The following is an 11,900-nucleotide window of genomic DNA, read 5'->3' as shown; positions in this document are numbered from 1 at the left end:
TTTTTTTTGGCCCATTTTCCTCAAGTTCATAAGCAAAAAGAAAAATCACACTAGACCCTTGAAGTTCACATAAATGACAGCTCAGGTTTTGGTGCAAGAACCTACTTCAATACAGTACCAACCCATGAACAGGTTTCCAAAACCATCAGGTTAAGGATCACTTCATGGTCACCCTTCCCAAGCAGTGATGATCCTTCCCCAGGTACATAACCTCGGTTATTGGTATTCTTGTTTTACAGAGCGATGACTTCTTCACAGCCAGCAAGCAGCCCCTAAGCTGATCCCACCCTGCCCATGACATCCCGGTTTTGTTTAATGGACTGTGTAAGCAGAGGAGCATTTGCTAGCTGGCTGAAAATGCTGAATCCTGCAAGTACCCTAAACCTGAACCAGGAAAAAGTTACACTCTGAATTGAGCCAGATTACCCTTCAAACAAATATGCTCCCGTCCCACACCTCCCCACCTTTCCAGGAATATCAGAGAACTACAGCTTTTCTGCCCTTCACCCAAAAACATAATACATAGATGTGATGGACACTACATAACCAAGCCATTCCTCAGCAGTGCAATGTCTGATCACATCCATGTAAGTATTTCTTAAAGCACAGTGCAATTTTAGTCCAAAGCACTCCCCCCCCCCCCCCATATACCTATAATATATATAAACAAGCCTATTTTGATATCAGTATTATAAGTCAAGATTCATTTGTATCCTCAAAACAGTTATCGCTTTGCTTATTAGAAAGTACACCTACAATTGAAGATGTTTAAAACATTAGGTCTACTTGGCGCTGAAGTGTGAGTACGAAACCTGCTGGAGTTTCCACAGATCTTCCTGCAGGAGCTTCCACAGATGGAGCTGTCAGCAACTTACTTCTCCTTCATCTTTTTTTTCAAAAAACGAGCCCGTATTTGTTTGTTTGTTTTCATGAGTAAATTCATGACAGTGGATGTAGGTAGAATTGAGAAGACCCAGCCCTAAAAATCAAAGGAAAAATGTCTCAGCTTTTATTGTCTATTCTAAGCTAAATCAAACCATTACCAGCACACACAAACGTTATAAAATTATGATTAAAATTTAAAGAAAAAATAACTTTTATTTAATATTCAAAATTAATCATTGCTCTTCTTCCCCAGTAATCACATATTAGATCCTTGTGTTGTCCAAGGTGACTTACCATGAAGGCATGGGGCAGGCACCCGTTGGTCTGGGACTGCAGGCCTACCGTGCCTATGGCAGCTCGTACGTACGTTTCAGGAGTGGGCTTATCGAAGCTCGGCTTGGAAATTTTAGACATTTTTGTTGCCACATAATACGGCATAACACTCTGCATGTAGGAAAGAGACACGAAGCAGAGAACACTTTCAGATTAACTCACAGATTCAACAAGCTACAAAGACAACTGTCCCTCAGGTAATTTGAATACTGGATTCTGAAATGTGCTAGCTTCAGAACTAGCATGGGTGGGGGACATAACGTGGAAATGGAAGAACTCAAGTAACCAAAGCCGGCATGTACAGAAAACTAAACAACTTTTGAGTCTGGAGAAAGGCCATGCCTTTAGCCTGATGAAACATGCTTTTGCGTTTACCTGCAGAGAGAGAGAAAGAAGGAAAGGGCTCGGTGGGGAAGAGCTAGGATTGTTTGGTGCTCTGAAGAAGAGATTGTAGGATAGTGACCTAACATCTGCCTCTCATTATCTCAAGGGCAGTTATGAGAGCTAAACTCTTCTTGGCACTGACAGACTAAATAAAAAGAACCAAACCTATCAGTTTTTGTTTGTAGATTTTCAGACTTGACACTAGGGAGAAAGGCATTTTCTAGGAGAGCAATATAACAGTCAAATAGGTTGTTCAGAGAGGTCACGGCATCCCCATCCTTGCAGGTTTTCAAGCTTTGGTTGGATAAAACCATGCCAGCCCATGACCTAGCATTAGCAGCAATCTCACAGAGCAGGAAGTTAGACAAGAAAAGTTCCTAAAGAGTCCTTCAAACAAAGATGTCCATCAGTCTGTGATCTGACACTGTATGTAGTGAACATGGTAGATGAAAGCAGGTAGGAAAAGTTTTCACTGTTCCACTTTTGCTATGCATAGTAAGCAAGTATCAATAGAAAATGCTGACATCCATGTAAGTTAAAAAAGGCAGTAAAAGAAAGAGGTAAATGACCCATGTTTTCAGACACTCATAGAAAACTTCAGAGTCTGCAGAAACCTTTCATGCAGAGATTTTTCCAAAGGAGTCTTGGAAAAAATCCTTGCAGTCTTTCTCATTCCTTTTCTTTTTGCCTGATTTCTGTTATAGATCCCTACCACTTCCTATGCACATAAACACAAAATTGTAATCTATGCTATTACTGTGTTGTTTCTGTAAAATTAAGCTTGCCTGTCAGCTAGAGTGTATTTTGAACCTACATATGTCTATACTGCAGCAAAAGCACAATATACTATCAAAACTAAGTTTCCACAGAAAGGCATTCCACTTGAGCAACACTGATATACCTTAGGCTGAACTTCAGGAAATGATAAAGTACCACCTGAACTCTGTTTTCACTTTTTACACAGCAATACTGTGCGTGTATTGGCATGATAGAGTTAACCCTTTTAACAGTGAGCTCAAACAGAAGCACAAGTCAGGAATTAAAAGCACTAGGTTTCTGAAGGTCAGAGAGATGAACTTCAGATAATCTGAAGCGGGTGCAGTTTTCCTAATGGCTTGACGGAGGTACGTCAGCTAGTATTCACAGGAAGGTATTTGTAATATTCATTAGTGGTTTATTGTGGCTTAGGCTGGAATGACAGGACAAGGACATGGACCGCAATAAAATTAACATAACAAATTGAAGCTGTGATAGCTATTGGTCATCAGGCCCACATAACTCAAAGCAGCAATTCACTGCCTACGTTAATGGACAAAAAAAACAGTGCTATCAGGAATTCAGCACCTCAGCCAACATGCGTGTTACAAAAAAGTTTACCACAGCCTATTAAGTATTCTGCAGGAAAAGACATTTGTTGATGCAGAAAACCAGATTTAAGCTTCATTTGTTTATTTTAACGATGTTAGACACTGAAAACTTCTTCATAGCTTTTCCATATCTGAAGCTAAAAAGTTTTCCCCCATACCGTGTGTGTTCATGCTGTGTTTAACACCTTTAGCCATGTATGCCTTACTGGTTTTGGTGGGGTTTTATGGTTGTTTTTCACCTTTTTTTTCAGTATTCATAGGAATTCTGCAATGAATGGAGTCATATATGAGCAGTGCATACTCAGTCTTTGTTTTCCTCTCAAAGTGACAGAACATTATTTAGAAAAAACTCCAGGAGGATGAGACTGCCTGGCTACAAATGCGCATAGGAACAACACGTCTCAAAGATATAATGCTTCTTTCTCAGTCAAGCATCTGTCTTTAAATACTCTCATACTGACATAACTATCAGCACCTTTACTTGAGAAAACAGAAAGATCCTAGACATCCTACTCTAACAAGAGACTGAAAAACAGCTCCTTCCAATCAAAATATCAGTATCTGAATGAAATTCCTATAGCCTGCTCTGGAAGGGTTTTCAAGGATGAAAAATGCCTTCTGTGGAAGGCTAATATAATGCTGCCTGGGTTTACTTAACATGCCGATTTGCAGCATGCATCCTCACATAGGGAAAAACCCACAGACCACGTGGAAGGGCAGGAGTGCAAAAACAAAATCACACCCAGCTTTATTGCCATTGAAGCTGTGTGTTGGAGGAGCCAGAGCATCATGGTTTGTAGGTAGGCTTGAGCAGGAAAGAAATCGTACCAGAAGACTTAATTGTATTACTGTAGAAGAGAGAAATATTCTATTAAATACCCAAAGCATATGAAAGACGCAGACAAAAGAAGCCCTTTGCTTGCAGCATCCTGGTTTATTTAGATGCAAATATTTTAGTAGAATTTTAATCATAATGCTTTATGAGGAGAAAGGTATTCTCAAGCCTGAGAGCTGCTTCATATTTGTATTTCAAAATATAAACAGACTCGGCTGAATATTGTGAGTTGGGTTGAGGGCAGTCAGTTCTACAAGTAGCTGGTCCAGAATCTGCTACCTTTTGGATGCAAAAATATCAGAGGTGCTGCATCCTGTTTAAGTTTTCAAATGACTGAGCAAGAGAGAATTTGCAAAAGGCATCTTCCTGACTGCAGAATCAAGAATAAAACAAGAACCCCACAAACAATCTGGGCTGACACTCTTCACCAGTATCTGAAGTCTGGGAGACAGCGATTAGTTAACCTCAGGTCTGGAAGACAGCTAAGAATGTCAGCCATCCCACTCGTGCTCCATCTGCCTGAAATGTTCATTTAAGAGCCATGATTCACAGAGATGTACTCTGTGAACCAGTTTCCTAGATAAACTCCCTTCTGTGCAGGCTGCTGTTTAAAGATGTTGCATATTGTTCATTTTTACCTGTATGCAATGGCTCTATGCTTAGAAGCAAGCTGCCAGCTATGTTTTCCATCACACAAACCACACTCAGAGGACATTCTCTTCACAGGAATATAAGGAACCATGTTTACAGACGCTCTCTGTGAGGCTTCTTCTCACAACGAAGGTAGAATGGCAAACCAGCACTACCATTTCCTTCACTCTTGAAGACCGTGACCACAAATTAAAAGAGGTCCATATTGCACAGAGTCTTGGAACAGTTGTGGGATATGAAGCTAAATCTACAAAACTGAATTAAGTGGAGATAGAAGTAACATAGTGGGGCAAAAGTAAAAAGAACACTAAAGAACTTGCACTGTGATAAAAACATTGCAGGAAGGTCCAGAGCTGAAGGCAGGGAAAGACTTGAAAAGCCTTCTGAGTAGAGAAAGTAATAAGGAGACAAAACACTAAAAGTTGCTTGAGATTAATCCATCTCAGGAGTGGACAGCACACACAAACCTCTTTGTAAGCTGAAGGTGTATCTGTTTAGAGTGCTAGGTTTTTACGCATCCTCTATTGCTGACAGCAAGTTGGTTTTGCTGAAGGAAAATGTATGGGAATAGCTCACTCAGTAACTGTCTTTTTTTCCCTAAAAGTCTAACATAATCCTCTCGTGAACTGGAACAGGACATTTCCTAGTGATGACTTCTTTTTGGTAAGCACGACTGGAAGGAAAAAAGTCCAGCAAGCCAAAAGGTAATATAGCCTTAAGTTAGTAACAGCTTCTCTGTATTTCAAAACCAGCAAGGAAAGCTGTGCTCCCACCCTTAGTGATCACACGAACAAGACTGGCATCTCTGTGACTTAGTTCCTGCAGTGCCCTTGGAGTTCAGGTGGCTTTGAGAACCACTGTACAGAACAAGAGGAGGGAAAGCAAGAGGCATGGATGTGGGGTAATTCTGTCTGTAAGAACCCTGACAGAATTTTAAGATGACTCACCATTGTCTTTACAGCACAGGTAGAATCTTTATCAAGACTGACTATTGCACTGGAGGTCAACAGGTGTAACAGGTAACAAAGAACTCAGCAATTGCGACCCAAAACCAAGGTCTGGAATCTTTAGTTAGGTTTTGGAAGCAAACATTAAAGGTATGTAAAAAGTGACATTAAACACAGAATCCCCATAAAGCTGAGAGACTGGCTTGTTTGCTCTTATGTCCCTACAAAACAAAAAACCTAAAGCCATGGAAGGTGAACAAGTGGAGCACAACACAAAACTCATTAGAAATGTGGAAACCCAGTACTGAAGAAAATCTAAGTCAGCCCATTACTTACAAAGGGTCTGTAAGGTGTCTGCTTGTTCATGCTACTTTGCTTACACTAGCAGTTGGTTCACTGACACCACTGGGAAGGGACTGCTACTATTTTAGTCTTTTGAGCAGTTACCTATTTAATATCTGTACAAATGAACTCCAAATGCACATTCCAGGAGATTTAGTTGTATAAAGGTGTATTCTATAGAGTTGCACAGTTTTCTGGAATATTTTATACCTAAAGGTACAATTACCACCAGCAGGTAAATTATACATATTTTTTGTTACTTCAAGATGCATCATTTCAGGGTAACTTAAGAAAACTGCTAATGGGATCAAAGGAAATCCTCATCCTTAATCTGTGTCACATTCATGAATAAAAGAATATGCTGATTTCCTTTTGTTACCAAGACACCAATGTTGCTGTGGTAACCACACTTACATGAAAAACTCTACTCACCTGCACAATGATGCCCTTGCTCTTGTATTCTGCATGGAGGCCTCGAGAGAAGTAATCCACAAAAGCCTAAAATGAAAAGAATGGAAATGCAGCATGCTATGCATTAAAATGGAAACTATAGTTCGGAGCTTTTTGTAAGCATATTTGAATTACTATTTATAGCTCCTGTTTTCAAAGTGAAAAACCTTAGGCTTTCAATGCTACTTCACAGGTTACAGCAATGCCATCTGAACAGAAACCCCGTGCTTACGAAGCATTTTTTTCCCAGAAGTGAGACATTCTAAACAAATAAAATTCTTTTTTTAATTTAGAAGGAAAAGGAACTGGATTAGTTACATAAAGTCCAGTTAAAATAGGAAAATAAAACTTTGTTTTCACATTGTGTCATCTCCTTAGACTTTTTTTTTTTTTTTTTTTTTTTTTTTTTAGAAGAGTGATATAAGTAGGCATCTTGAAGACTACTATCTAAAACTCTTCCAAATTTCTGGAAGTTTTAGAAAGTCCAAGATTAAACATTCAAAGAAGGAAGCAAAAGGGCTTAAAGAGTGGACACTAGAACCTGCCTTCAGGATACACTCACATCCGATATACCACCTCCACCAAGGGAGATCCACATGCTTGCTCTTTCCTTACCACTTACTGAGATGGATACCTTATACAATGCTGAAAAAGTATTGTTTTAATAATCCAAGGCTACTCAGCAATTCAAACCAGCATAAATTCCCCCTCCCCTTCTTCTAAACCACCTTTTTACTTCTCTTCCCCTAAGTCAAATGAGCCAAAACATTAGGTTCCATTGTAATTTCTCATTTTAGAAAAATGATACTGCTAAGCAGGATAAATGGAGCGCCCTCAACTGAGGGAACTAAACTATTCTATCCATAACTGAGGCGAATTCAATTATTTAAGAAGAAACAGCTCCAGAGGAAAAAAAAAAAAAAAAAAAAAAGGCTGTTAAAAGTAGCCACAAATGCTTCAGACCATTGTCAAAACAAGCAGCAAAACTCTAATACTGCACCTGTTTTACAATCATCTTTTTCTGACCATGGCATTAGTGGGTTAACACAAGTCCTACCCAAACGCGGTGCTTATAGTTTGCAGTGCCCAGTGTTTTTCCTAGTAAGGTCATCCTACTGAACTCAACCAATACATGAAGCAAAGAAACACTCCCACACTTCTGGGCTATTTCTATTGATACTTTTCTGAGCATAGACAAGATCTGAAAGAGAACTAGATTTTGCTGCGTAGCCAATGGGTTCTTTTATTCTTCAAGTTGCATGTACAAGCTAGAAGGAGGCTCATTAAACGAAGTAATCGTATCTTCTGTTCAACTGTTCGCAACTTCACCCTTTTCCTGCCAGTATAAGTTCTTAATAACAGCAAGTACTCAACATCAAGTCCCTGAAAATGAGGCCTAACAGCAAGGACTTAAGTGAGCCAGCCACGCTATTGCAACAAAGAACATGAATACAAATGCAAACAGTTTTGTGCAGTCCTTGACCACAGTTGTGAGATGCATGTGTGATAACTGAGAAGTATATAAATCTATTAAAAATTAAAAAACCACTATATTCCACTAATCACAAAGTGCTTTGATTATTCAAAGCTCTCACTACTTCTGCACGACAGTCCTGAAATTAGTTACTGCTTCAAATATAGAGAGACAACATAAAGAGAATGTCATCTCTACTATTTGATATGAGCTTTGCAATAAAAAAAGTGTTCACTTTACTTGAGAAGGAACAAGCATCTTCCAGTACCCAAATAAACTTTGGAGTTTTTCTTCTTGGAGGACTTACTTTAAGACAAGTTGGGTTTTCTACCTCCAGATGCACAAGTGCTCCAACAGCCTTTAACTTACAGTCTTAAGAACAATCTTTAAATAAGCATCTCCTGAAAAAGCAGGTAAGTACACCACACAAAAAACAATTTATTCTCCTTGGACATCCAGTAACAAAGCCCAAATATTTGTGACATGGTAGAAAAAAAGTCATAATCCACTTCTCATTACTATTAATGCAGGCAGACAGGGAAGTGTCAAAAACAGGAATATGATTCCTTTAAAAGCATCTAATTGCCTTGTAAGACAGGGAATTCTCCATGGGGAAGGTTAAAGAGGTAGACTGCGCATGTTCCTGATAATTAGCCAGAGCCATTGACTTAGACCTGAAGGATACTATGCTTTAAAACCCCTCTATACAGATGAGGAAAAACACTAGAAATTGCAGATACAGTCTTTATATAGCTACATTAGGGGAGTCACTTTCATGCTTACTAACCTCGCTATGGTAGAAGATGAGCAGTGCTGAGAATAGGGAAGATAACTTAACCTGTAATTGAGTTTCTTAGGGAGAGGGAAGGAATATTTGTATTTATAATTGAGAAAAATTAAAAAAGATTACGCAAAGAAGTGTAAGTTGTATTATTGCAAAAACCATAAGCTCAAATAATTTGATAAAGCTGAAAGCAATGCAACAACAGAACTGACCTTTCACGCTAAAACAAAGAAGTGAGCTCTCAGGAAATACCTATTTCTGAAGCAAAATTTTATCAACAATATGCAATTTGGGCTTTCATGACTTCTAAACTTAAATATCCCTTATTCACACTAATACTCATTCAGTATAAATAAAATAGCACACATCAATTCCTTTCTGGTTACATGAAGATGTTATTGGAGTGTTTAAAAGAAACATATGCCTGTTCTGACATGAACAACACCAACTGAAGGTGTTTTTATCCCATCAAGGTTCTGCTTAGAGTCCAAAATCCTTTAGGTATTGCAAATAATTACCAGGTGCACCTAAAAAAAAAAAGCTACAGTGTTGCGCTGCTTGAATACCATGTCATAAATGTCTCTTTATTTAGTTTTATTACTTATATTGTCACTCCATACTGTGAGCCTATCTTGGGCCTGCCGTTAGGGTGTCAACTGGAGACCTTTTATGAGACCATTTCAGATGCCATGCAAATACCTTTGGAAAAGAAGTAACCCCAGCTGCAGACAGACAAAACTGTCCCAAGTGACTCAGTGAGAAACCAGAGCAGGTAAGCTTAACATAAGATGTAGATCTATCGTAGTAATATACTGTATGTCTAGAATGTATATGTTTGATACCATCTTCTGCAGCATTCTCGTTTGGAAGTTAAGCAGATATGTGCTGAAAGAACAAAACTGCTGGTTATATAGAAATTTGTTTGGACCAACAGGCTCCAAGGGCCATGATTAATGGCTTGACTTCTGGTTAGTAACAAGCAGAGAACCCCACAGATCAATACCGAGGCCCATATTCTTCAATATCTGCCATAAGCGACCCAGGTGATGGCACACAGTGCACCCTCAGCACATTTGCAGATGACAGGATTAGACGGAGTGGCTGACACAACAGACCTTCAGTCCAGAGGGATTCTGGTAAACTTGATGATTGTTAAACTTTGTGAGATTTCTTGACTGGCACAGAGTGAAGTGCAAAGTTCACTGCATATAGAGCGGGATAACCCCATGCCTTAATGTTGGCTAAGTAGCAGCACTGCTGAAAAGAGCCTGGAATCTATGGTGGCTGCCAGGGAAAAGATAAGCCAATAACCAACTCACTGCAAGAGCATCAAACCACATACTGGGCTACATTAGAAGCATGCATCGCCCACTAATGCAGCGCAATTATTTGGTACTGGCAACACTCTAGAGCTCTATCCTTTCTCTTACCTGAAATGCTAAACCTAAGGCAACTAACCAAAGAGGAAGAAAAACCTTTGCTTCCAGCAAGCACCAGAAAAATCCTACTTAAATATGTGTGCCCATACATACCTAACAGATATCGATTTATCTTTTACAAGATTAGAGAAAAAAGCCTCGAAGTATCAGAACAAGAAATTGTGTTGAACTTAGTCAATGTTCTTAAACCTCACACTAAGCTTGCTCGGTACAGTAGCATCCTTTGTTGTGTGAAAACTCCTATGTGATGAATGTGTGATGCAATATATAAAATAGTAGTTTCCATGACAGTAAACCCTTGAACCCGTTTTTGTCTCGACCTTCCACTACCAGCAAAATTAAAGTTAGAAACTCAGTGCTTTTAGTTCATGAAAGCACCACTAGATGGACACCAAAACATTTATTCCTGTGGTGTTGGCTTATGCGTGACACTATTTCTGTGAGCAAAAGAGTACCTTACCTTGGATGCGGAGTAAAGAGTCAGCAGTGGAGTTGGATACATCCCAGCAGCTGAAGAGATATTCAAGATTACCCCTTTTGATCTGAAAGGCAGCAAAGATACATTCCAATGAAATAATTTATAAAAAAATAAAAATCTTTCATGTTTCAGAAAATTACTGCAAGCCTAAAGAAAATCTTTAGGATGATATTGAGATTAAGATCTGTTTAGAACTCCCCAAAAATTTTTTAACCACCAAAAAATTTTTTTTAACCACCTGCACTACCAAGCACTTCTCAAGCATGTGCAGCTAGGACAGACAGTAAGAACCCTGGATTTCGAACACGTCCACTTCTGTGAATAGTTTTACATACAAAAGTCGACTCATTACTTAGTGCTAGGTAGAAATAAGAATTAGTTGAACAGTCCAGGGCAAGTTATTAGGGGATGCTACCAGACAGCTGAATACAGTGGAAGCTGCATCTCTGCTTCTTCCTACCATAGAGTAGATTGAAGCCAATTTACCCAAACACACAACTAGGTACTCTGTGTTTAGAGAGGACTCAGAACAGGCATGCAGATACTCATCTTGCAGCTTAACTGCTGCAGATTTGTGAGTTTTTCATCATATTTGTTCAACTACACATACACTATGCCACTGCTGCCACAATGATTTAAGTAATCATCTTAAAAACAAACAGCTGAGTTTAAGTGACCATTAGATTTATTTTTTTTATTATTATTTTTTTAATTCTTTGAGAATTGTGACAATAGATTCAAACCAATATGGTTTCTGCTATGATATAAGTACGAATTAAGTCTGAGTGATTCACCTCTGGAAAGGAGACAGTTGATGTAACAGAAAAGAATCATTTTGCAGTCATTCAGGATTTCAAACACCTTTGCCAAAGTTCTCATACTTTTCAGGAGTTAGCTACAAGGCTTTGTTGATGAAATAAAGTAGTGCCATGGATCAAAATATGTGGTATGAAGAAAAGACTACAAATTAATCAAGAATTTTCACAACGGCAAAAGGTTGACGGTGGATGCTAGAGGTTTTTCACATCAAGACAGGTGGCGCTTGTGATATTTATTCATCAACTCAAACGGGGATTGGCAGTGAAATGAGTATTCATGCAGTTTAAGAGATTACCAGATTGGAGGACACTATAAGGAACTTTTAAAATAAGAGCTAAGATGGCTACATGAACAGACTACAGAATGGCAACTGAAAAATCAATTCTAAATCAACTATCCATTCCCTTGAAAATCCCAAACAAAGTCCAGAAGGAATTCTCTGTTGTGCAGCAGTCACCAAGAACAACCAAAGAGGATAGCAGGAAACAGCAGGGACAGGTCCACCACCACCATAGTCCTGCTTTGTGTCTATGGACCACTTATCTATCCCTCCAAATACAGGACAGAGACACTACGAACCTGATGACTGGATGGGGTTTTGAGCAACCTGATCTAGTGGGAGGTGCCCCTGCAGGAGGGTTGGAACTGGGTGATCTTTAAGGCCCCTTCCAACCCAACCATTCTGTGATCCTCTGATTTCAGTATGGAGAAT

The 11,900-nt window shown here is 39.1% G+C and overlaps 1 protein-coding gene across 1 annotated transcript in view; it reads right to left on the bottom strand.

The window, feature by feature from the left end:
- Window positions 1-11,900, bottom strand: part of HSD17B12 (hydroxysteroid 17-beta dehydrogenase 12) — a 74,703-nt gene continuing 62,803 nt past the window's right edge. The window contains 4 exon segments of the mRNA XM_032188304.1: window positions 1-979; window positions 1,180-1,329; window positions 6,177-6,242; window positions 10,352-10,433. Of these exon segments, the coding sequence (XP_032044195.1) occupies window positions 872-979; window positions 1,180-1,329; window positions 6,177-6,242; window positions 10,352-10,433 (406 nt within the window). The 3' untranslated portion in view covers window positions 1-871.

The sequence above is a fragment of the Aythya fuligula genome, chromosome 5 (genome assembly GCF_009819795.1).
Source record: "Aythya fuligula isolate bAytFul2 chromosome 5, bAytFul2.pri, whole genome shotgun sequence".
In the NCBI taxonomy this organism is placed as follows: Eukaryota; Metazoa; Chordata; class Aves; order Anseriformes; family Anatidae; genus Aythya; species Aythya fuligula.
Note: the sequence above shows the minus strand (reverse complement) of the source record. Positions and strands in the feature narration are given on the sequence as shown.